Source organism: Canis lupus, chromosome X (assembly GCF_048164855.1).
Source record: "Canis lupus baileyi chromosome X, mCanLup2.hap1, whole genome shotgun sequence".
In the NCBI taxonomy this organism is placed as follows: domain Eukaryota; kingdom Metazoa; phylum Chordata; class Mammalia; order Carnivora; family Canidae; genus Canis; species Canis lupus.
The window spans coordinates 69,841,712-69,867,558 of NC_132876.1; the positions used below are offsets into that span (position 1 = coordinate 69,841,712).

Here is a 25,847-nt window from a genome sequence, read left to right on the forward strand (position 1 = left end):
CAATTACTTGCAACAAAATTGAGATTGCTTTTTTTTTTTTTTTGATTGCTCTCTTAAGACAAGGGTTTTTTAGGAGTAGCAGACACAGAAAAAACTTGTGTGGATGACATGATTTTGCATCACTTTAAAGAAGCAAAGAAGAAAAATACCAACCTCCCAGAATGTGTGCCCCTCTTTATTGCCCTTAAAAACTAGGAAGTAAAAAATAAATAAATAAATAAATAAATAAATAAATAAATAAATAAATACTAGGAAGTAAAACACTTAAAGATATGACTGAGATAATGAAGGTGGCCAAACACCATCAAAAAGCCATTCAGAACTTTATAATTCTACTTTTACCAATTCTAAATTATAGGCATTAAATCAAAGTCTTAGAAGTAGCAAAAATGGAAGGGGGTCCAACCTATGTTTTTGATGACCAATCTTCATCTGAAGAGGCAAAAAAGTTGATTTTTACAATCAATGAAACCATCCGCTCCCCATCTAAACTCTCAGACTGCATTTGGGCCATATTATCAGGCACTTTGGCCTTTTTTTTTTCATTTTAAAATAATTTAATTGTCTAAACAAAGACCTCCCTTCTGAAGGATATTCTGAAAGATCATAAGCTATTTCCTCAAGATTTTCACTGTAATAAATAGCTAGTATCACCTGGTATGATCATGAGGCAAAAGAATAACATTCCATAGTCTTCTAGAATATCAAAGATATGTATATATAGTAATAACTGGGGGAACCAATTTTCAGTATTTTTTCCAAAAAATTGAAGGCTCTCTGGTATTGGGAATTCAGAGTACAAGAGGATGCTGTTGAGCTGACTAAAAAATAGTGGTTTTGTCTTTGCAATTGAGAGCAATGTTAGCCAAACATATATTGGGATCACTATCTACTTTATATTGCCTATAAAGACTATAATTTAATTCTTATAGTTCCCCAAGTTAAGATAAAAGTATAGAATTACAATGTTCTTACTGAGCTGTGAAGGAATATTTCTGAGGAAGATGACCAGATTATGGAGGGTCTGGAAAACCATATCGTTTCCAGAATGGCTAAAGGAAATATGGATGGTTAATTAGAAGAGACTTAGGCAGAATCACATAATTGTCATCCAAATATGTAAAAAGGAAAAAGATTAACTTTATAGTGGAGAAGCCTATGATAACACCATAATCGAATGATCAAAATGAACATCAGCAGTAAGGCAACAAATTATGTGCTGCCGAATAGGATTCAATGGGAAGAATACAGCACCACTTCTGTGATATTCCTGTTAGAGATATACAACCACAATTTAATAATGAACACCAGACAAACCAAAACTGATAAACAGTTTACAAAATAACTAGCCTGTGATCTTCAAGAGTCATGATCACAAAATTTTTTTAAAAAAGACAAAAAACCTTAGAATGAAAGAGACTATACAGAGACAGTACAACTCTTAAATACAAGTGCTTCTGAATGAGATCCTTTTACTTTAAAGGATGTTATTGGGACAATTAGTGAAACTTGAATAAAGTCTGAGTAGTAGATGATAGTAATGTAGCAATGCTAATTTCATGATTTGGATGATTATATTGTAGTTATGTAGGAGGAAGTCCTTGATTGTAGCAAATATACACTTAAGTATTCAGTGGGCACCAGGTAAATAATTCATCTCAAATGAATCAGGAAAAAAGTTCTTTATGTCATTCTTACAACATTTCTGTAAGTTTGACATAATTTAATATTCCAAAAATCTGAAACAAAGTGTTCAGTGTGTTCTGAACCACAGCATCATTTTTTTAAAAAAGATTTTATTTACCTATTCATGAGAGACAGAGAGAGAGAAGCAGAGATACAGGCAGAGAGAGAAGCAGGCTCCCCACAGGATGCCCAATAGGAGACTTGATCCCAGGACCGCAAGATCACCACCTGAGCCAAAGGCAGTCAACCACTGAGCCACCCAGACCTCCCCATAACATTATTTTAAAAAGTGGAAAAAATACGTGAAGCCTGGAAGAAGGCTTCTATTTGCCTAGAGGGATGAACTAATATCACTGGGTAGAAATTACAGGGAAGCAAATTTCATCTCAATATAATCTAACACAATTGGGAGTTGTCCAACATCCAATTAATAGGACCACTTTGTGAGTCCGTGAGTTCCCTATCAAAGAAAAAATTGTAAATAGACGCTGGAAGTTCACTTAGAGAATATGGCTGGAAAGCATTTTTCGTTGAATGCAAAGTAAGACTAGATGATGTACAAATGTGCTTTTGATTTTTAAGGGATTGTGTGCCATGGTCTGAGTTTTTTTACACAGACTTCTGCTTTGAATCCTGAATAACCTCTGTACTGGAATAACAGTAATTAAACACCTCTCAGGCACTACTATCTTCTTTAGAACCCTGCTATGGTCTTCAGCAACACTAAAGTCTTAGCTTCTTCAATAAAAATTATTAACTAGTCAGGGTACTCAGGGGCTTTAGGAAATACCCATCTTCACCTAAAAGAATTCTATTCATCATTCAAGATCTCTCTCAAACGTTGGCCTGTGCTGTGAGATTCATCCCTAATCCCCTAAGTAGTCAGTGCCATCCTTTTGGTTTTCATACCATGAAAGTAGCGCTAGCTACTTCCATAGCAGGACTGATTCTATTGTGTACTTTTAACTTTAACATATGTTTTCCTTAAAGATAAGTGCAAAAAGGTTAAAATTTTTATGTATTTAAAATTATGTATGCAGTCCTATACTTTCACTCCTACTCCTGGACTTTGAAACCCTACAGGGCCTGGAAGGGGTTTTATATAATTTTTATATAATTTTTTTCTGAATTCTCAACAGGCTTCGCAGTGCCTGAGCCTTAAGTAAGTTGGCAAACTGATCATCTTTGGCATCCATGAAAGAGCTTAGGATCTAATGATGTTCCAGGACAAACAAACAAAAATATATATACAAGTCAAAGATGAACAGAACCACAGAAAGCAAATACAGTATAAAACTAGCTTCAAGGGTACAGACTTTTGCAAATGACATTGAGTTAGTTCCTAGGCTGTAGGCTTTTTGAAGGCAGGACTCCTATTTCATCTATTCCTGTATCTGCAGTACCCACGTACAGTGCCTGACACAAAATATATGCTGGAGAACCAGCAGAAGAATTAAATAGCCTTACCTTTAAATATGCCTTTTATGAGTGGTGCTACTGCTGTATTGAAGACTTCTTCTTGTTCCGTAGAGGGGTCAAACACAAAATCATAGGTAAAGGATTTGTCAGTACCAACCACCACCTAGAGAAGGCAAGGGACAAGAAGTGAGAAAAATGAAAGGGAAGACCACGCCCCTCACTGCCATTTGGCCCCAGCTGTTCAGAGGTAGGCCCAGGACTCTCCTACGCACCTGAGGCTCCCCGGGTACGAAGGAAAGGCACATCTGGCAGCCCTCACTAATCTCTTTGGGGACCAGAGGGCGACATCGCAGTGCCACTCTTACAGGAATTCCTTTCACCTCTTCTTTCATGATCCTACCGCAACACCGTCTCTGCTTGGGGGGGTGGGGAGAGAGAAAAGAAAAGATACTTGCTGATGAATCAATCTTGGTAGGTCGGGAGGGGTGGGAGTTCAGGCCCGCCTTGGAGGGAAGGATGGGTTACGAAACTCGGCAGTAGCGGTGGCAGCCTCCCCGTCCTAGTGGGATCGCTGCCTCGGGAGAGTCATTGTCTCTCAGGCTTGGCAACGACAGGACAGCCGGTCAGCTCCACGCTCTGAAGAGAGCGAAGTGGAGCCTGAAATGAAAAGGAAAGCCCCTAGCGGAGATGACGACAAAGAACCAAAGCCCCAGGGTACCAGGAAAGGCAGATCCTGAGCTAAAGTGTGCCCCCTTAACTCACCAAACTAAACGTCCTTTCCCCGGTCTCCCGCCTCCCTGTCCCAGCCGGAGCTTTAACCGCCAAGTTTCAAATCTGTCCCTGAGGCGCCAGCCAATCCGCGTGAGACCTTGCGGGCAGAGCACGCACGTCGGCGCGCGCAGGAAGATGCGTTGGGAAGGGGAGGGCCTGCGCGCCGCACCCTGAACCCGCCCTTTCCGACCTACCGTAGCATCCGCTTCCGGCTTCCAGACTGAATTGGCGGCGAGCGGAACTTGGGGTTCCTGAGGTTTGCGGATGAGTGAGGTAGTACTGCATCTCCCCGGCTTGTGCGCAGGATTCAGGCAGGATGCGGGGCAGGGACGTGGAAGGGAACCGGTGGTGAAGGAAGGGTCGTTGTTCTGGGGACCCCCACCATTACTGATCACATCTAGGGAATGTGGGGTGGTGCCTTGTCCAGAGTCCTTGTGGATAGTTGGAGGCAGTCCTTGGACTTTGAAAATTGACGCACCTGATTTCCTCTTCTCTAGACGGCAACATCTGTTTTGCAGGATTGTTGTAGGAAAGGAGATGATCTCTATGGAGTACTTAACAGTTTGCTTGACACGCAGATATTCAGCAAAATTAATTGTTCTCTTTCATCTTTTTTCTTCTTTTTCTCTCTCAATCTCTATCACCTGGAAGTGGGCTGGGCCCATAGATGACAGCCTTGGGATGGGGTGGGGTTGTTTTTTGAAACTTGCTGGACTGCTGACCCTTTTTTTTTTTAAATTTTTATTTATTTATGATAGTCACACAGAGAGAGAGAGAGAGAGGCAGAGACACAGGCAGAGGGAGAAGCAGGCTCCATGGAACGGGAGCCCCACGTGGGATTCGATCCCGGGTCTCCAGGATCACGCCCTGGGCCAAAGGCAGGCGCCAAACCGCTGCGCCACCCAGGGATCCCTGCTGACCCTTTTGAACCATTTTCTGTCAGCTTCGATTCACCCTTCCTTCCATTCCAGGGCCTTGCTGGAGATGGACAGTCGGATTCCTTATGATGACTACCCCGTGGTTTTCCTGCCTGCCTATGAGAATCCCCCAGCATGGATTCCTCCTCATGAGGTGGGAATGTTTGAGTAGGGGATATATTCCTGTGGGCTTGAGATGATGCATGAAAGGTAGGATGGCAGGATTAGAAAGCTCAGTAGAGGGTGAATTCTAGCCTTGTAGCCAGGGGCCCAGAAATTAGAATCTGAACAACTGGGCCCATTGGGAGCTTCTTATGGAATCCAACTACCAGAGTCCATTCACACCAGAGAATTCTGGAAATTCAGAGCCCTAGTTTCTATTCTCTAAAGGTAGAGATGGGGAGCTACTGGGCTACTAACATTTCCCCATGCTATCCATCTACCCATTCGGACAGTGTTATCTGTACTTAAAACTAAGTCCATGATCACACCTGTGTGTGTGTGTGTGTGTGTGTGTGTATTGCTTTTAAGATCTTATTTATTCATTCATGAGAGACACACAGAGAGAAAGGCAGAGACACAGGCAGAGGGAGAAGCAGGCTCCCTGCCTGGAGCCCGATGTGGGACTCAATACCGGGTCTTCAGGATCACATCTTGGGCCGAAGGCAGGTGCTAAACCGCTGAACCCCTCAGGGATCCCCCCACACCTTTTTCTAACTTCAGGGTGATGCATTTGTAGTCCAGATGAAGGGAGGTATAAAATCTAAGGCTGGTAGTAAGAATTCGGGGTTGCTGTTTCTTGCAGAGGGTATATCACCCAGACTACAACAATGAGCTGACCCAGTTTCTGCCCCGAATCGTCACACTGAAGAAGCCCCCTGGAGCTCAGGTGAGCTTATGGAACAATTCTGTCTTTTTTTTTTATTTTATTTACTTATTTGAAAGAGAGCATGCATGAGTGGGGGAGGCAGAGGGAGAAGCAAACCCCTCCCTGAGCAGGGAGCCCAACATGGGGCTCCATCCCAGGACCCTGAATCATGACCTGAGCTGAAGGCAGACGCTTAACTGACTGAGCCACCCAGGTGCCCCAGAACAATTGCATCTTATTTTAGGCTCAGTTTGTCTGTACCAGGCCCAGAAGTTGGCAGTGGATTGGGGGGATGGATGGGAAGGCAGTTAGGGAGGTAAGGAAACACTTTAATGGGCAGAAAGTCTGAGATACCACTTCCACAACTTCTGACTTCTCTCTGAGAAACACATAAGCCAAGCTATCATACAGTGATAACAGTAGATGTTCTTGTGTTTGTGGTCTATATTGAGCCCCCCTTCTGTGCTCTTGTCTTACAGTTGGGATTTAATATCCGAGGAGGAAAGGCTTCCCAGCTAGGCATCTTTATCTCCAAGGTATGTGTGCCTTGTAGGCAATATGGATTGCTAATTCCCTTTCTTAAGTTACCAGATTGCAGAACAATGGTATCCAAAGGCCTGGGAGAGGAATGATTTAGTAGACTACAGAAGGGGCGTAATGGGGACACCCATTCCCATTTAAAACGTCTCATCTGGCAAACCATCTGTTTCTCTGCATTGTCACGTACACACAAAAACAATAGCATCTTAACCTTTGAATAGCACTTAATTTCAGTTACAGCCTTTGAAACTCTTTTGCCTCAATCTCATATATTCTCTCCTTACTAACAGGTAATTCCTGACTCGGATGCACATCGAGCAGGACTTCAGGAAGGGGACCAAGTCCTAGCTGTGAATGATGTGGATTTCCAAGATATTGAGCACAGCAAGGTGGGCACAGCATCTGGGCTGTGGTGAGGCAAGAAGCCATCCCTGGTAGAAAAGGCTAGATAGGATTAACCTCATCTGTAACTTATATGAAGGAATCTCTGCTGAGGAAGTGCACCAAGAGGAACCAGCTAGTAGTGACCCAGAAGGTTCAAGTGGCAAGCTGTTTTTCTCCTGTTATGATACTGCCCTGGGTCATATCTCTTTATTTGTACATGCTGCTGTGTTCCTTCCAGGCTGTTGAGATCCTGAAGACAGCCCGCGAAATCAGCATGCGCGTCCGCTTCTTTCCCTACAGTGAGTGCCACTCTCTTTTTTATTTATTTGGCAGGGTGGCCCTGGGTAGGAACTCTTTAAATACTGGTTACTAAAGGCCCCCCAAGTTTGGGATGGGGAATTGGAGGTGTAGGCTTGAAAGTAATCCATTCTTTTCCTCCTTTGCCCCAGATTATCATCGCCAAAAGGAGAGGACTGTACACTAGAGAGTTGCGGCCCGTAGCCCTCCACATGAAATCTTCTCGGACAAGCTGGTTAGGCCTCAGGGAAGCCTCTTGGGAAACTACTCTCACCCCACCCTGGCAGAGTAGAGTGAGGTAGGGACACAGTAAGGCCCTGCACCGAGTCAGCCAGCCAACTGCATTACTCAAACTGTGCTGCACTTTTTGTTTCCTCGTTTTGTAGGTGAGATCATTCCCTGAAACAGGAAAGGCAGCTGACATTTATTGAATACCATGTGCTAGACAATTACACATGTGTTGTATCATTTTCATTAGAGTCTAGAAATCCACAGAGAAAAAGAATCTTGGGGGCCTTCCATCTCCTCCCATTCTTGTACTACCAGTCTCATACATTCCAGAGACTCTCTGGAACCATTCTCCCCACCCCCACCCTCTCCCCACAAAAGTAAAAGGCAATGCTGAGGAAATGTTGGTGTGACTTTTGGATGATACTGACTGGGTTTTAAATGCTATTGAGGCAAAAATAGTAGCTCTTCCAAAGATAGGAGCCTATGGAAGTACCAGCGACACTATATTTACCTCACAACTATCTCTATCTGGCCAGTACATTAGAGAGGTCCAAGAACCTTACCTTCAGTGTAACTGAGGAATGGTGTAGGGTGAGGGGTACTAGAAGAAACTGCCCCTTACCTTGTGAGCTTTGGACATTTCTCTGTGTATGGGGGGAGGGGTAGTATTAATAGAATTGTCTCCTGCCCCACATTGTTTGATCTGGAACACAGATGAAGGGAGAGGCTTGGATGCATTCCTTCCAGGAATGGTTCCCAATTTCCAGCTTGTAGTTTGAGTGGTACTGTTGACTTCCCCCTTTTCTCCACCCCAACTCCCAAATAACCTGCCACCGTCTTTATTACCAGTCCATTGTTAGAGATTCCAGACCACATCTTATGCCATTTCCATTGGCATGTTTAAAATACCCCATTCAGGGGGTGTCTGGGTGGCTCAATTGGTTGGGCGTCTGTCTTTGGCTCAGGTCATGATTCCAGGTCCTAGGATTAAATCCCACATCAGGCTCCTTGCTCAGCAGAGAGCATGCTTCTCCCCCCGCCCGCCCCCTTGCCCCTACCCCTGCCCGTTCTCTCTCTCCTAAGTAAATGAAATCTTTTTTAAAAAAAAACCCATTCAGAAAAGGAAGTTTTCTAATGAGGTATGAAGTGAAGTGCCCCCATGATGAAAGTCCCAAATTTGCCTTGAAAGAATCTTGGGAAGCTTAAACATGTATTTCCAGGCCCTGCCACTGGAGAGTGATTCTGTTGTTCTCAGGTGGAACCTGGAAATCTGAGTTTTTAAAAAAGTCTTCAAATATGGGAAACAGTTCTAAATAGTATATCTCTTTGAGGAAGTTCTGGCTCTCTATAAATCCCTTTTCAGCTTTACTATGTGCTATTGACAGTAGCAATGTCCTTGTGAATAGAGCTGGAGGTAGAATTTAGCCCTGTGCTGCCTGGGAAATCCCACTCCCATTCTGTGCTTCTATTTGCTGTGCTGTCCCTCAGTGGCCATCTGAAAACCTGGAGGCTGATATACTTGCACAAAGGCATATTGGTTGAGTCTACTGAATGTTGAGGTCCAAGACTCTTCCTGTGGTTAGCAGGTTTTAAAACAGCTGTCTAAGAAGTGTGGTAAACATGGTAAAAAGTCCCAACTAAGTGCCATGGGCCTAGGAGGCAAAAAGCCTGCCCTAAATTGGTTCTCACTTTGAGGTACTTAGAATGGTTCTTTGTCATGACACCAGCATGACACAACTGCATTGTAAAGGTACAGGTATAGCATGGAGAAGATACAAACGATAACAGGCTGAGGCAAAAGGACTGGTCATTTATTGAAGGTGTAGCTAAAAATATGGGGAATGAACTGTATCTGCCTCTGAGGTATCCCAGCTGCTATAGGACTATATCCCTTTTAGAGTTTTTATCAGTCAGAGAAAGTAAGGTGGGATTCCTGGGCCCTGCAAGAATTTTCCACCCCACGGCAGCGAGATGCAGTCAAGAAAAACAATAGCCTTTTCAGAGGTTCTATTAAAACTTTTATTTTTATATTAAGTATGACCCACACCCATTGTGAGGCTAGAACTCAATGGCCCTGACATAAAGAGCCTCCTGCTCCACCGACTGAGCCAGCCAGGTGCCCCTCAGGGGTTCTGTTTTGCTCCTAAATTCAGAAACTATATGAAAGCTTAGTTAAGTAGCCAGGGATTTAAACCTTAAATCTGAGGGGGGGGATGGATTACTGGCAAGCCCAAAAGCAATAAATTCATCAAATTAGACAAGAGACCAGGTTATCAACAGGAACAGTGGCTTTTGATGCCTGACTCCGTGAAAGGCTCCAGTTGGATTTCAACCACTGAAGTGTGTTATGGTAAGAGGGATGTGACTGGGGTTAAGTCTCAACTACGAAGGGCAGCTTCTTGGAGACACAGAAGAAGAATTCTGATCTGACCTCTTCTTGCCTGAAGGCAAACCAGGAAGCTACTTTGTGCTGAGGTTAGTCCCATTTTCCCTTAAATATCTGTCAGGACTGGCCATCTAACTCATCAAAGGAAGTTTGCCTTCTCTGCTTTACACTCCTTAGCCCAGCAAAGCTAGGATAAAGGATGCTCCTCTTCAGTGGAAATGAATTCTGGATGGAAGGGCAGAAGCCATGTGCTGGGATAGCTGTGTGCATGTGTTAAATGCATGTAAAAGGCCAGATTCAGAGACGATATTGGGCCTTTGTACTGAATGGTAGGGAAATGAACCTTGTACCTGCCCCAAGATAGGACAAGCCAAGGTTATCCAAAAGAGTAAGCAGTGGAGGGTAGCTAGAGACAAGTGCAACAGAAGTATCCTAAAGAGAAATGGATATTACATATTTCACATTGTAACTGGTTTGGGCACTGGTCTCAAACATCACATATGAGGTCTCTGGATTTTTCTTCCCCATCATCTACAGAGACTTGTCTGGACAAATGACAAATGATGTGAGGGACCAGAGAGTGGTAAGTGGTAACTCAAAGTGGATAAAGACAGATCCTTCTGAAGTGTGATGATGCCTCCCCAGGACACCAACCATAGAAGCCTTGAACCCATCATCTTTCTATTCCCTGAAACTGGTAAACTCCTCCCTTATAAACAGCACAAGAGAGCCTTCCCACAGAGATTGACTCTAGGTGTGCCAGAAGTTGTAGTTACTTTTTGTTGTTCAGATCAGTGTTGTTATCCACTAACATGATGATGATATCCTCACTTCTTTGTGCTCCTATATCTACCCACTTACCTGTCTCCTTGAAAGCATTGATAATCTACAAAAGAATGTGTTGTAGAGAGTTGAAACATTTAGTAGAGGTTTAGAGAGGATAATGTACCTGCCCTTCCTCTCTGCTAGTCTTACCAACCTATTGTTTCCCTCAATCCCTTTTTCAAATAAAACGACAGAACATCCACTTGTGACATCATAGCCAGCCACTGCAGTAGTTGAATCACATGTAGTAGAAATTTAGGCTGCAAAAGCACTCCCGGCCAGCTGTGTCCCATAGCTGCAGCCTGAACCTGCATAAGAAAATGTTTAGAAAGGAAAGAAACTTGCCTTTTAAAGGTTAGAACTTAAAAGGCAAACCAAAAAGGATCAAAGAAACTGGGTCCCTGAAAAGTGGTTGCTCTGGCCACAAACCAAGTGGCCTAGCATTCCTAGGACAGATCCAATCGCAATATACTGTTTTGATTGAGGAAGACCTTATGTATAGAGCAGCAGATTTAAGGATTCAAAGCCTCCTGGATTTTGTGCTACAGGTGGAGATGAGATGAAGGCAGAGAAAAGAAGCAGGGTTTGGTCATTTGGGGAGGCTTCATATTTTTCTTCCCCTCTTCCACAAATAGTCGAAGATGGTGCTACCCTACCATTAATGCATAGGCCTAAGGTATTGAGGTATAATGTTAGTGATAAGAGACTAATCATTCACTATTTGGTTCTCCCAAGTACATGGTCTTAGACAGGAAGCCAATTCCAATGAATACCTGCAACCAAGAGTCAGATACTCTGCACCACTCCTCTACTCCCAATACCAGGCAGTCTCAGAACCAGAAGTGGAGAATGGCCCTAGAAAAGGTGGTCCAGGGCTCAACTTCTCAACGCTCACAAAAGATAACTTTGAGAAGAATCCCTAGGTGAGTTGGCCAAGGCGGGGACAAAAATGTACTGTATGATGCCTTGATGGTGGGCTCACCTGGCAGGCAACTAAAGCTGTAGTACTTGAAGCCCATGATGAACCTTATCTTTCCCACCTTGAAGTAGGTAAGTAGGCCAATCATCACCCTGAGGAAATTGATACCACCTCCTCGGCCTCGATACTGTACCTTACACAGCCCTATTGCCAAAGCCCTACCCATGTACCTCCCTTCCCTGCTCTGCTACCCCAGGCACAGGAGTTTGGATTTGTGTAGAGAATCTAAGTGGTTTCCCGGAGAAGCCTCTGGCCTTGCCCTGGGCCCCTCTTGTGAGGGTGTACATCGCGGCAGGTGGGTGGTGCTCTCAGGTGGTGCTCTGACAAGAGCACACAACTCTTCTCTGTCCATCTGCTGCTCATCACCTTGCACGCTGCCCAGGGCTTGGCACACGGCCATGCCCCCTCAGGTCCTGCCTATAGCAGTGGGTGATCACGGGAGTAGGGTGGTAGGGGTGCTGTGGTGGTAGGGTAGGGGCTGGGATGGCCAGGGCCCAGAGGGAAAGTCGAAAGACCCACGGAGGGCAAGGGGCCTTGCCAGAGGGAAGTCCAGGGTTGTTTAGGGGAAAACCACATGGTAGAGAGTAATCATGGACAGGAGCAGAGGGTGCTGTTCTCCATACTCCATTACCTCTTTTTTTTTTTCTTTTTTTCCATTTTTTTATTGGAGTTCAATTTGCCAACATATAGCATAACACCCAGTGCTCATCCCATCAAGTGCCCCCCTCAGTGCCTGTCACCCAGTCACCCCCACCACCCCTTGTTCATTTCCCAGAGTTAGGAGTCTCTCATGTTCTGTCTCCCTTTCTGATATTTCCCATCCATTACCTCCTGGAGAAGGAAATACCAAAGAGATTGCCAGGCACGTCTGGGACAAGTTGATTTATTAGAGCGTTACAGTGGGGCTCCCAAACAGAGGCACCAAAGGAAGGTGCTCAGCTTCCCTCGTCCCCCTCCTCCTCCAAAGCCTCCTGGCTCTCTCGCCGCTCCTGCCGAGCAAACTCCTCAATGACTATGTCCTCAGAGCTTGCAAAACAGCAAAGGGGAATGGAAGGTTAGGAGCAAGTTTCTGGGCATCGTCCACGCTCACTCCCTTTCTGTGATCCCAGAAAAGTGACCCCTTCTCTGCTTCCCAGCCCGGATCTTCAGCCCCCTCTCGGTTGCTACCCCCATCTCCACCCCGGTCGACCACTCCGGCTTGTTTCCCTTCTCTCCCTCTCCAATCTCCCGAAACATCCGTCCCCCCCACCCCACCCCCACGCGCCACAGAGTGCTGGAGGGGAAATGAGAATGGGGGGTGGGGAGGAGGGGAGGGATCAAAGAACGAAAGACGGAAGGAAGGCGGGGGAGTGAGGGGAAGGAAAAAAATGGAAAGGATGAGGGGGAAGGAGGATTCTGAGAAGAGCAGGGGGTGGAAGACGTATGAAAAGCACTGAACTATGACACGAAGCTAAACCGTATGTTTCTACTGCACAGCATTGAAAGCAACACTCCAGGGAAGCTTTTTAACATTTCCATCGTCATAAAATGGAGGGTGGCAATGGGGAAAAGGGGATGGGGCTTCCGGGCCTCACATTTCCTTACCTAGCAGCCTCTGTAGCAAGCGTGGAGAGAGGGAAAAATGGAAGTGAAGCAGACCGGGGCGCTCAGTTCCAAGAATAAATGTGTTGTTTCTCTTCCCACTCCCTTTTTAACTCTCTCCTCCCCGCCCGCCTGAAAACCTCCCAGCCCCGCCCCACGCGTACCCGCGCCCCCCCAAAACCTAGGAATCCAACATTCTCTACCCACACTGATAGTCCTTGATTCATGAGAGCAGAACTGCTTAGTCCCCAACACTCAGGACCACTGTTCCTACCAGTCCCACCTAGTCACTCACCATGTGATGGCTTTGGATGCATCAGGATCAGGGGCAGCTCCACGCCAACATCGCTGCAAGGATTCCAAGGGACAGTTACAGATCTCCCTCCGAGGCCACTCCCTGAACCTCTCTCCCTCAGTTTTCTGGTCCTGGGATGTCCTCACACTTTCATTTGGCACTCTTTTGGTCTCATCATCTCCTCATCCTCCCCATCTTGCCCCAGCCCCCTCTCCCCACTGCTTCCCCTTGCATCTCTTACCTGGCTATCAGGTCACCTAAGATGCTGAGGGTTGAAGGACAGTAAAATTAGCAGCTGGAAATGAAGAGTGGCAACCTAGCTTTACTGGGGGATAAGGGATCATAAGGACAATTCAGTCTCAGAACAGGTTTCTGGGAGGAAAGTTGGCTTGCTCACTGAGCTCACAGGTTTGGGAAACTGATCTGGGAGAAGGGGTGGGGAACAGCTTGTTTGGGTCAGTCCAACCAAGGGGGAAACAAAAGTGGCTCCCCAGCCCCTTCCCAAACTGACCCTGAACCCTCGCTCACCCTCCACCAGACACCATCAGGTTGACTCTCACTTTGTAGGACACCAGGATCCCCAGCAGCTCCTTGTTCATTCCAGGTTGAAGACTGGAGGTGGTAGTATTCATTGTTGTGTGTTTGTTGGGGCCGAGGGTGGGGTGGAGGATTAGGGGAGTAATTCATTCAGTCCCTCAGTCCCTTCCTGTTCACCTTTTCTAGCAGACCTTCCATGCTCTAATCTCTCCTTCTCACTGAAATCACATTTCTGTTTGTAAAATCCAGTTTTACCATGTTACACTCTGCTCAACATCCTACCTCTCTGAATATAATTACTGGGCTTGGGATCCCTGGGTGGCGCAGCGGTTTGGCGCCTGCCTTTGGCCCAGGGCGCGATCCTGGAGACCCAGGATCGAATCCCACATCAGGCTCCCGGTGCATGGAGCCTGCTTCTCCCTCTGCCTATGTCTCTGTCTCTCTCTCTCTCTCTGTGACTATCATAAATAAATAAAAATTAAAAAAAAAAAAAAAATTTAAAAAAAAAAAAAAAAAAAAAATAATTACTGGGCTTAGCTTTCAGGACCCTTAACAAACTGGCCCCACCCAGTCTCTCTAACCTCTCCTGCCCTACCCCCTAACACCTGGAAAACAACCCTAAGTGGACCTATCCTCTCTCCATGCTCAGAACATGCCATGCAGACTCCCACCTCCTGGCCTTGCCCATGCCATGCTCCCAATCTGGATGCTCTTTCCTTCCTCTGTCGCTATCCAGATCCTACACTGCCTCAAGATCTAGCTCATTCAATCTCTACCAGGAAGCCCTCTCCAGCTTTGCTGGCTTCTTTTAACTTCTATTGAATTTCTAATCTGAACTACTTGTACAAACATTTAACCTTTAGATTGCATCCGCATTCTTCTTTGTTCTCCATCTAGGCCATAAACTGACTGAAGGCAGAGACTGTCTCAAACTTCTTTGTATCCGCTCACATTGCTTAGCATAGGAATGAGCATGTAACAGGTGCTCCATGAAAACTCACTGATTGGAAACTAAAATACAGAAAACTGTATGATATTGGGAAAGTCTCTTCGTGACTCTGGAATACTGATCCTTCATCTATAGAATAATGCTGTCTGGTTGATTCCTAAGGGTCTTTCTAGCAATAACAATCTATAGCTACAACATTGATGAGGCACAGAGAAGGACACTTACCAGATGGTGGCAGATGGCTTTTGGTGGGAGATGCATCTAACACTAGGGCCTCCAAAAGCATGGGGCCAAATGAATGATTTGATAGAAATCTATCAGTTCCTATTCTCTTGTTCTCCTTTTTTTTGGTCTTGCCCCTCCATTTCTCATCTCCTAGCCTTTTCACTCCATTTCTGTCTTTGTTAGAGAGTAGCTACTCTAGAGATCACAGTGTTAGAGCCGGACAACATGCAGTAGAATCCTTTCCACCTCTGCCGCTTACTAGTGATACAGGCTTGGACAAGTTCCTTCATGCCTCTGAGCCTCAGGGTCCCTTAAGTGTAAATTGAAATAAGAATATGTACATATCAAGCCTATATTAATGTGATTCTTATAAAAATTATATATATATATATATATATATATATATATATATATATATGACCTTTGTGAGCTATGAAAGACACAACACAGGCAATTTTCCTCTCTGCTTTTTCCTTTCTTGCTGCCTGTGACCTAAGCCTGGGTATTGGTCCTATGGCATTATTTAGCTTCCTGTTGGCCCTCAGGCCTGCAGGGATCTCTGAACACTGGCCTAGGGATATTTAGAAAAAATAAGTAGGCTTCATTATAGGTGGTAGCTCAGGACTATGTACATAGCATGCAGAATGGGTTGGAGAGAGAAAATAGAGCTTGGGAGTCACATTTGAGCTTACATGGTGCTTGAGGCCAGATTGGTATCACCATGCTTGAGTTTGCCATCCAGTGCCAGGCCCTGTTTCTGGCAGTTGGCAGCCAGGAGTGGGGTTACTTCAAAGCTCTTAGAGAAGCTGGAGTTAGCAGCTACAGTCTCCCTTTAAAAGGAGAAGAGAAGAACTTAGGCTAGGCTTGCAAATTAAGTGTACTTTCATTCCCATGTCTCTTGCACAATTCCACAAACCTACTGGGATATCCAAGGGTGCTGGCATGTCCCACTCTGGAGAGTGGGAACAATTCACTCTGGTGGGAAATTCATATACCCCTGACCTCTGTCCGCATTTTGATGTCCTCTTATGGGTAGCCTCCCTCCTGTTCTCCTGGGAATCCCTCAGCCCTCACCTTGACCTCCCTCAGTCCTGGGTTCCTACCCTCTTCCTTCTTTTACCAACAGCCTCCTTTGCTTCCAGTCCCCAACCCCTTCCTACCAACCCACCCCTTGGCTTTCTGACCCTAGCCCCAGCACCAGCTCACATGAACTCCTGAATGAAGACGGTCTTGGTGTACTTGTCTAAGGAGTACAGGACAACATCTGTGATCTGGTCAACTGCACAGCCAGGAAAAGCACATGATCATCATCATCCTCAAGCACATGATCAGTCATCATCTTCAAGACCCCGACTCCCTGGCCTCAGATGTGACCTTATATGTGGGTACACTATGCTTGATGCACTTAGATGTGCATGTGGACAAAGACACGTATTTTGATAAGCCTGCATTAGAGTGAAAGTCTGGATTAATGCAGACTGGGTAAGTGGAGCTGAGTTTTAGAAAAGGAGCCGTGGATTAGAGACCAGGTGCAGGGGGATAGGAAAAGGAGCTCACCTGAAATCTTGATTTTCTTGATGACCTTGTTGGTGCAGTTGTTGATAGAAACATTGACAGCGATGGGTTTGCCATGGTAGTGAACCTGAAGCAGGAAGAGAGGCTTATCATGAAGGTGGAGGGAGAACACCCAGATCAAGACCTAGAATTCCTGTTTCCTTAGCACGGTTGTTGCCCTGGCTTCCATCCCGGTCTACCGAAGTAGGAAATCAGAGTGGTTCCAGGGTAGGGGTCCGGAAGTGTGGGTCACAAACCTCTCTGTCCATTGAGGCCTGGAGCTGTAGGGGCTGAGCTGACAGAAGGAAGCGGCGGGTAGTCTGGGCACAGGGGCCAGGGCCTGGCTCTGGGATTGCAAACTGTACTTTTCGAACCACCAGCCGCACCGAGTCTCTGAGTAGAGGAGTAGAGGCCAAGAGGTTAGCCTGAACATCTCCTTTGGGAACCACAGACCTTTTCCATGCCACCCCCAGGGGCCAGTCCTTGCTTGGGGTGGGGGGTGGGTGGCGGTGGGATAAAGCCTCTCCCCTAGGCCCTCAATGTAGGGCCAGCAAACTATGGCCCACTGGCCAAATCTGGCTCGCTGCCTGTTTTTGTATGGCCCACAAGCTGAGAAGGGTTACTATATTTTTAAATGGTTGAAAAAAAGTCAACAATAATATTTCATGACATGTGGAAATTATATAAAATTCAAATTTTAGTGTCTATAAATAAAGTTGTATTGGAAGAGAGCCTGCTCATTCATTTACATACTATCCATGGCTGCTTTCGCACTACAATGGCAGAGTTGAGTAGTTGCAACAGAAACTATAGGGCTCATAAATATTTATTTTATATTTTATAGGGCCTAAATATTTATTTTTTGGCCTTTTACAGAAAAGTTTGCTGACTGTCATTGAGCAAGGAAGAGAAGTCAGAGGGGAATCAGAGTTGGACATCTGAGACAGTGGCGATGGTGCTATGGAGGTTAGAAGTAGGGCTGTTTCTCTCCTGAGATCAAGATCTGTTTTTTAACACTGTCCAGAGGCAGGGATTTTGGAGAGGACCAGAGACTACCTCTTGGAAATTTTCTCCTCCAGGTTTTCAGCACAGAAACTCTTCACTTCAAAGTCAATCCCACAAGCCTGCAAGGGGGCGGGGGCAAAGAGAACTCATCTCCAACACTGCCTATTCTTTCCTCTTGGGTCTATAAGGAAATGCCTGACCCCATCCCTTAGCTGTCCACTTCTCCAGTCTTGTTCCTTTGTCCCTCTGTCCCTCCTCCTAGAACTGACTGTTTATCCCTTTTTCTCAGAACCCAGAACTTACCTTTCCTGCATCTTCAGGACCTGGTTGCAATGTCACCGAACAGGGCAGGTTAACAACCATCTGGGGGATCAGAAAGAAGTCAGCAAACAGAAGAAATAGGGACCCCCTTCTTTTGTTGAGCCTCTTTGGCTTCCTGACTTAATCTTCCCTGGCAACCTCGCCGAGGACATGGGGGTCAGTACCTGCAGGGTAAAGGGGTAGGCATTGTCTCCCAGCTTTTGCAGCAGTCGCTCCTGTAGGACCGTGAGGGGCCCTTGGGGGCTGGTGGGCTCTGGTGGGAACACTTGCAGCACCTGTACGTACAGATCTTTGCGGAACGTCAGACCAATCACATCCAAGTCATCATGGCCATAGCGAAAGGCACATGTCAACATGACAAACACTGCAGGCAAAGGAGGAAGAGAGTGACCCATCATGCCTGAGGCAGAAAGGAAGTTCTTAAATGGCTCATAGGAAGACATGGAGAGAACTATGTAATATGAGTGAAACCATATGGCCATGAAGAAAAAGATTAATATATTAGACTACAGTAAAATTTAAAACTTCTTTACATGAAGAGTCTTTATAGGGGATCCCTGGGTGGCTCAGCGGTTTAGCACCTGCCTTTGGCCCAGGGCGTCATCCTGGAGTCCCGGGATCGAGTCCCGCGTCAGGCTCCCTGCATAGAGCCTGCTTCTCCCTCTGCCTGTGTCTCTGCCTCTCTCTCTCTCTCATAAATAAATAAATAAATAAATAAATAAATAAATAAATAAATAAATAAAATATTGAAAAAAAAAGAGTCTTTATAAACAATGAAACAAGCAAAAGCCTGCATATATTTGCAACATATTTGGCAAACAAAAGTTTAGCATTCCTAACCTGAAACTAATGTAACATTGTGTGTCAACTCTACTTCAACAAAAAAGTTTTAACATTTGTGATATATAAAGAACTCCCACGAATCAATAATCTAAAAATCCCAATATAAAAGTGTGCAAAGAATATGGAGAGGTTCTACACAGAAACACAACGTAGAATGGCAAGATTTGAAAATATACCGGGGTGCCTGGGTGGCTCAGTCGGTTGTGTCCAACTCCTGGATTTGGCTCAGGTCGTGATCTCAGGGTTGTGTGATCAAGCTCCGTGTTGGACTCTGCATTTGGTGTGGAGTCTGCTTGAGATTCTCTTTAACTCTCCCTCTGCCCCTCCCCACCGCACGCACGCTCTCTCTAAAATAAACAATGAATCTTAAAACTATACATGAAAACTTGTCCAGTCTCATTTGTAATCAGACAAATGCAAATTAAAGCCACAATGAGATAACATTTCACACACATCAGCTTGTCAAAAAAAATTTTTTTTTAAGATTTTATTTATTTATTCATGAGAGACAGAAAGAAAGAGAGAGGCAGAGACATAGGTAGAGGCAGAAGCAGGCTCCCTGAAAGGAACCTGATATGGAACTCGATTCCCATACCCCAGATCACACCCTGAGCCAAAGGCAGATGCTCAACTGCTGAGTCACCCAGGTGCCCCTGAACTATTATTTTTAAAATATTTTATTTTCTTGGGGATCCCTTGGTGGCTCAGCGGTTTGCCGCCTGCCTTCAGCCCAGGGTGTGATCCTGGAGTCCCAGGATCGAGTCTCACGTTGGGCTCCCTGCATGGAGCCTGCTTCTCCCTCTGCCTGTGTCTCTGCCTCTCTCTCTCTCTCTCTCTCTCTGTGTGTGTGTGTCTTATGAATAAATAAATAATATCTTTTTAAAATATTTTATTTTCTTAAGTAATTTTTACATCTAATGCAGAGCTTGAACTCACCACCACAAGATCAAGAGTGGCATGCTCTACCAACTGAGTCAGCTAGGTACCCCTCCTCTGAAGTATTATCTCCACTTTATAGGTGGAGAAAATGAGCTCAGAGCTATTAAGGGATGGCCCAGAGTTTCAACCCAGGCCTGTGTGACTCCAAAGCCCAGAGTTGCGTGTGCCCAACCTACGTCATAGGAGTTCATGCGAGGAGTTGATGTATAAGAAATCCCTTTGAAAACTGTAATTATAGATGTGAATGATGATGATAATCATGGGAATATTGGCAGAAATGGGATAGTTATAATTGAACCCATACTTATGCAGCTGGTACCTAAGATTAGGGGCAAATAGAAAGCCACTTCAGTGGACTAGTGGAATGTGGGATGGGGTACAGAGGGCTACCTGCTGTCCAAGGACAGAGTGATAGAGATTGAGGGAAGGAAAGAGGTAGAACAGGGATGGGGAATCTTACTTCTACCAGGAGCCCTGACCCACAGAAAAGCACATGCTAGTAGAAAGCAACTTATTGTAGTATTTTTAAGAGATCAAAATATCAGACAGATGATCTGCTTTTAAAATTAAGAACAAGAAAAGTGAATCTATATTCAAAAGATACAATGAAAACTGAAAGTAATGATAATGGTAGTGTTTATAAGGACTGGGGCAATGGGCGGCCTCATATATGGCAGGAGGGAGAGTCAATTGGTACAACTATTTTGGAGGGCAGTTTGGCAATAGAAAGCTTTAAAAATGTGTGAATGCCCTTTGGACTTTCATTTCTTCTCTAGCCATTTACTCTTAAGAAATAATTGGACAAATATGAAAGATATATATATGTGTGTGTGTACATACACAAGTATGTACTTTACAGAGTTGTTTATAACAGCAAAAAATGTCTGATTGAAGATTGACTAAATTATGGTTCCCCATGCAGTATACTACTAAGCAACTGAGAAATTTATAGGTTTCTCTATATGAACATAGATGAAAAAGATTAGAAAATATTATTTATGATATTGCATTTTAAGTAAAAATATAGCTATTTCACACAGAAAATGTGAATAAATATAAACTAAAATATTATTGGTGATTATCTTTGAGTGATAGGGTAGGATTGTAGTTTCTTTTCTCCTTCACCTGTACTTTCTAATTTTTCTATAATGGAGACAAGCTTCACAATTTTCAAAAGATGTGACAAATAAATTCCCCTTGGTTTTCAATTACGGCCCATTTAAGAGGGAGAAAAGAGAGAGAAAGAAAAGGAAAAGGAAAGAAGGAAAAATAAAGGAGAAGACAAAAAAGGTGAGAAAGAGAGGAAAAGAGGTAGCTACAAGGAAACATGAGGAGGGAGGAAATGAAAGAGATGAGGAATAACACAGAATATCAGCATGGGTGAGGCAGAGGGATATGTAGTAGCCCCTGAGGTGAGGGTGGTAAGAAGGTGGATTGTTTTTGGCATATCCCCCTGTTTGCAAGTGGGTAGGGCATCATCTCCCCTGCCTCCAAACTTTCTGGTTCTTTAGCAATTTAGGATCATCCTTTTTGCATGCTAGAAAACAGTTCATTTTCAATTTTAAAAATTCAATGTCTATTATAAAGTTATTAATTTAAATTTGTGGCAGGAAAGAATATCCACTGGAAAAAGGACAGTCTCTTCAATAAATGGTGCTGGGAAAATTGGACATCCACATGCAGAAGAATGAAACTGAACCATTCTCTTACACCACACAAAAGATAAACTAAAAATGGATGAAAGATCTCAATGTAAGACAAGAATCCATCAAAATCCTAGAGGACAACACAGGCAACACCCTTTTTGAACTTGAACACAGTAACTTCTTGCAAGATACATCCATGAAGGCAAGAGAAACAAAAGCAAAAATGAACTATTGGGACTTTATCAAGATAGAAGCTTCTGCACAGCAAAACAATCAGTCAACAAAAGTAAAAGACAACCTACACAATGGGAGAAGATATTTGCAAATGACAAATCAGATAAAGGGCTAGTATCCAAGATCTATAAAGAACTTATGAAACTCAACACCCAAGAAACAAACAATCCAATCATGAAATGGGCAAAAGACATAAACAGAAATTTCACCAAAGGAGACATACACATGGCCAACAAGCACATGAAAAAATGTTCCACATCACTGGCCATCAGGGAAATAGAAATCCAAACCACAACGAGATACCACCTCACACCAGTGAGAATGGTGAAGATTAACAAGACAGGAAACCACAAATGTTGGAGAGGATGTGGAGAAAGGGGAACCCTCTTGCACTGTTGGTGGGAATGTGAGCTGGTACAGCCACTCTGGAAAACTGTGTGGAGGTTCCTCAAAGAGTTAAAAATAGACCTGCCCTACGACCCAGCAATTGCACTGCTGGGGATTTACCCCAAAGATACAGATGCAGTGAAACACCGGGACACCTGCACCCCAATGTTCATAGCAGTAATGTCCACAATAGCCAAACTGTGGAAGGAGCCTCGATATCCAACAACAGATGAATGGATAAAGAAGATGTGATATGTATATGTATTCCATTGTATATATATATATATATATATGTACATATATATGTCCATTATTATATATATATATATATATACACAATGGAATATTACTCAGCCATTAGAAAGGACGAATACCCACCATTTTCTTCGACATGGATGGAACTGGAAGGTATTATGCTGAGTGAAGTAAGTCAGTTGAAGAAGGACAATCATATGGTTTCACTCATATGGGGAATATAAAAAATAGTGAAAGGGATTATAGGGGAAACAAGAGAAAATGTGTGGGAAATATCAGAGAGGGTGACAAAACATGAGAGACTCCTAACTCGGGGAAACGAACAAGGGGTACTGGAAAGGGAGGTGGGCGGGGGGATGGGGTGACTGGGTGATGAGCACTGAGGGGGGCACCTGATGGGATGAGCACTGGGTATTATACTATATGTTGGCAAATCGAACTCCAATAAAAAAATACAAAAAAGACCAAAAAAATTTAAATTTGTGTCTGTTATACAAATAATACATAGTAATTGTATGAAAATCAGAAAATACAAACAAAAAATGATTCAAAACTCTGTCATCATACTTCGTGTTGCAGAAACTACTGCTGTTCATATCGCTTGCAATTGCTTCTCAGCTTTGTGTCTATAATTAAACATCAGGCTACCTTAGATATTTGTGACATTGCCTATTTGAAAGTGGACTTTTTGAGATTGTTGTAGATTTACAAGCAGTTGTAAGAAATAATACAGAGAGATCCCATATAGTTTTTTGTTAAACAGTATATCTTTCACAGGACCACGTATACTGCCCTACAATTGGCCTTTATCACTCAGTAGTATAGTATAAGCATATTTTACATCAATAAATGAAACTTGATAGAAAAAAATATTAGAAAATATGCAAACAAAATTATCTTCATAAAAGTAGCAAAACATGTAAAATAGCTAAGGAACAAACTTAAGAAATATATACAACTTAAACGAATAATAAAAAAATTCTTTTAGGAACATAAGAAAGATTTGAGTAAAAGGGAAAACACATATTCCAGATCAACATGCATTTTTTTACGCTAAATATTTCTTTCTGTAGGTTATTCTGAAGATTTTGTAGGAATGTGAGAAAATGATTTAGGTTTTTTTGTTTTTGTTTTTTTAGAAATACAGAGTAATTGAGAATCTCAAGTTGGTTAATTTAGTGGGTATTCCACAGAATTCCTCTGATATTTAAAACTGGCTGGATGGCTTATCCACACTGTTTAGTCAGAAAAAATAAGGTTATTTTTATCTCACAGTATCTAAAGGTTATATTTGAACTAGTATTCATCAATTTATTCTGAGCCTTTTTCAAGTCAAACCCAACTTTCAAACTTATTGAATCACAAACTAAAAGAAATTTATTAAAGCAGTGCAAAAATATTTCAATGTAATCTTGATCTATGGTGCTGTGGCCGGAGTAATGTCTCTTGTTGTTACTTGCTGGTGCTATGGTTTTCTTTGTTTGTTTACTTGGGATTTCCCACACACACACCCAGAAAAGACGGGGTTTCCCTACACAGAAGAGGTAGAAAGATATATACCAGAGGTTGCAAAATGTCAGTCTAAGGGTCACATCCAGACTAATGAAAAATGTAAATTTTTTGATCTATCTAGACCTTTAAAAATCTTTTAGTTGGTTGCCAACATTTGAAAATCATGAAATTTTCGTGAAAATATGGATTTCTGGAATACTGCATCTTTCCATAGCCAGTCTAAGCCCACATTCAGTTCAGCAACAAAGTAGAGTACCATGAAAAATAATAAAGAAAATCAGAAAGCTTAGAAAAAATCTATTTGAATTCCAGCACACATATACATTTTGTATACTTTTGAAAAATAAAATTTTATTTATGTTTTAGAAATAAACCTATTTTGAATATTATTTGGGGGAAGAGGTACCATAATCTTTTCAGAATTTAGGCCTCTGAAGGTCTTATTCTGAGCTTCATTTCCAGTTCCTGTCCAACAACCAGAAAATTTGGCCACACTAGGCTAAAATTCCCATTTATTAACTCCCACCAGACAAGGCATTCACAGTTCTCACCACGTTTTGGTTTTCTTCTACCCCTCTGGTCCATTCGTTTAGTCTATTCATTTAAGTTACTTGTCTGGCGTGTGTGACATTTCAGTTTGGGATCCCTGGCACATACAAAGGCCAAGAGAATTTTTACTTACTCTTTCGACCCTTCAAGTAATCGGGGTCAACCAGGACTACACCATCTGTGTAGAGAGCGAGAGACGGTACCATGGTCAGGAAAAATCCTTAGACTATGAAACAGAAATCCATCCCTGAAATAGTTCCTCCCATTTTCCCCTTGAATTGGCCTCCTCTTCTGTATGTTCCTTTCTTGGCTTTTAGTTGCTGGCTCCCATTCCCTTCTCCCCAGGTTCTTTCCCTTTTTAGACTCACTGACCAATGGGATCCACCATGTCCACATGGTCCACGAAGTCCCGTTTCCCCAGGTAGATGGCAAGCTGTTGTGGAACAACCTTGCGTGTTATTATCATAATCATCTTTGAATGGCTTCCCCTGAATCCTCAAGGCAAACCCTTGAGACCTCTCCCTTTTGCCCTTTCATTTGCCTGGCTAGGCCAGGTTCTCTCACCTTCCCATTGGAGCAGGTCTTCTTATACACTCTATAAAGAGAAAATCAGAAAGAAAATAGGGAGGGTCATTGTGAAAAAAGGGAAGAGGAGAAGAAGGAAGTGGAGAAGAAAAGGAAGTATTCTTAGGATTAGGAGAAGAGGCTCAAGGAGCATGAAATGGTGCAAAGGTGGAGGTAATTGGGATAGAGTTCAAGTTACAAGTTGAGAAGTTGGAAACTCCTCTACCACAAAGCAGGTACTTGGGTTTGGATAGGGGACAAGTCACAGATTCAGAGAATTAGGAGTTCTTACTTACCTTGAGATGTGAGCCATGAAGTTGATGTTGAGCCTTTTCTGAGAAGAGGGAAAGAAGGAGGAAGGCTCAGTCATTTGGTCCCAATTCTTTCTCCAGGATACAATCCAGACATACCTAGTGTGGTGTAACCTTTCCTTGTTGAATAGATACCTCACTACCATTCAAGTGCCTTATATTCTCCCTCCTGCCAAGGTTACTTATTCAGTCACACTCTCACCCATCCCAGACAGGGGAAAAAAACCCTATTTTTACAAATTGTTGACTAACCACTCTGTCTATTCTCTAGAAATGGCATGGCTTCCTGGAATAGCTGGGACACTCTTGACCACCTTCACAGAGAAGGAATTTGTCTCAAAGCAGGCTGGAGAGAGCCCTCCATCAAGACAATTTGAGGAAAATTTGACTGGATGAGGCTGAACACCACCTGGCACACAGTAGGTGTCAAGACATGTTTGTTAGATACGCAAATAAATGAATGAAGAAAAAATGGATTCTGTCTGCTTTTGTCCTACAATAGATTCTGAACCTGAGTTCATCTCACGGTGGCTTTAACTCTCAGTTAAGAGAGGAGAAAAGTGTGGGAGAGAAGGGGTTGGAGCCCTCATGCTCTTGGTTGTTGGTGGCAGAAACCTCTAGAAAGCCTTCCTTGAATCTATTCATCACTCTCTTCACCTTCCCCCAATTTTCTCCTTCTTAGCCTTATCTGTGTCCCCAGGTGAAAGGCCTTGGAGTAGGGATCCTTAGAGAGAGGGAGATGTCTGTCTAGTGCTTCTCTTTGTTATATATCATGTCTGGCCTGAGGGTGAGCTCCAGGGAGCCTCCAGAGGTCTGTCACAGGGTCTCTCAGGCCAA

At 43.6% G+C, this 25,847-nt stretch overlaps 3 protein-coding genes across 8 annotated transcripts in view; 1 reads left to right on the top strand and 2 right to left on the bottom strand.

Moving 5' to 3' along the window:
* KIF4A (kinesin family member 4A) overlaps nucleotides 1-4,054 on the bottom strand; it is a 125,235-nt gene extending 121,181 nt beyond the window's left edge. For 2 of the 4 annotated variants that reach the window (XM_072816665.1, XM_072816668.1), the window contains exons 1-3: nucleotides 3,868-4,054; nucleotides 3,378-3,518; nucleotides 3,154-3,268 (exon numbers count right to left, since the gene is read on the bottom strand). In XM_072816665.1, the coding sequence (XP_072672766.1) occupies nucleotides 3,154-3,268; nucleotides 3,378-3,497 (235 nt within the window). In that variant the 5' untranslated portion in view covers nucleotides 3,498-3,518; nucleotides 3,868-4,054. Of the gene's footprint in view, nucleotides 1-3,153; nucleotides 3,269-3,377; nucleotides 3,522-3,635; nucleotides 3,792-3,867 lie in introns of those variants that run through there. The other 2 variants (XM_072816666.1, XM_072816667.1) reach the window with 2 other exon arrangements.
* Nucleotides 4,004-7,512, top strand: PDZD11 (PDZ domain containing 11). 3 transcript variants are annotated; one of them, XM_072816670.1, is made up of 7 exons: nucleotides 4,004-4,149; nucleotides 4,848-4,947; nucleotides 5,599-5,682; nucleotides 6,141-6,197; nucleotides 6,492-6,590; nucleotides 6,824-6,884; nucleotides 7,035-7,512. In XM_072816670.1, exons 2-7 carry the CDS (start codon nucleotides 4,861-4,863, stop codon nucleotides 7,067-7,069), a joined length of 423 nt encoding a protein of 140 aa, XP_072672771.1. In that variant the 5' UTR covers nucleotides 4,004-4,149; nucleotides 4,848-4,860; the 3' UTR covers nucleotides 7,070-7,512. The 3 variants fall into 3 exon arrangements, with proteins under 3 accessions (XP_072672771.1, XP_072672772.1, XP_072672770.1); XM_072816671.1 differs by having other exon boundaries at nucleotides 4,063-4,152; XM_072816669.1 differs by having other exon boundaries at nucleotides 4,097-4,187.
* A 1,596-nt stretch (nucleotides 7,513-9,108) lies between these two features.
* Nucleotides 9,109-25,069, bottom strand: ARR3 (arrestin 3). Its single transcript, XM_072817819.1, has 16 exons — nucleotides 24,996-25,069; nucleotides 24,700-24,730; nucleotides 24,508-24,568; nucleotides 24,269-24,313; nucleotides 17,935-18,134; nucleotides 17,753-17,812; nucleotides 17,501-17,568; nucleotides 16,702-16,837; nucleotides 16,448-16,532; nucleotides 16,097-16,169; nucleotides 15,583-15,720; nucleotides 13,708-13,791; nucleotides 13,421-13,444; nucleotides 13,180-13,232; nucleotides 12,888-12,897; nucleotides 9,109-12,329 (listed from the first exon to the last, which is right to left on the bottom strand). The coding sequence occupies exons 1-16, from the start codon at nucleotides 25,067-25,069 to the stop codon at nucleotides 12,239-12,241; spliced, it is 1,233 nt and encodes a 410-aa protein (XP_072673920.1). The 3' UTR covers nucleotides 9,109-12,238.
* Between the last annotated feature and the right edge of the window lie 778 nt (nucleotides 25,070-25,847).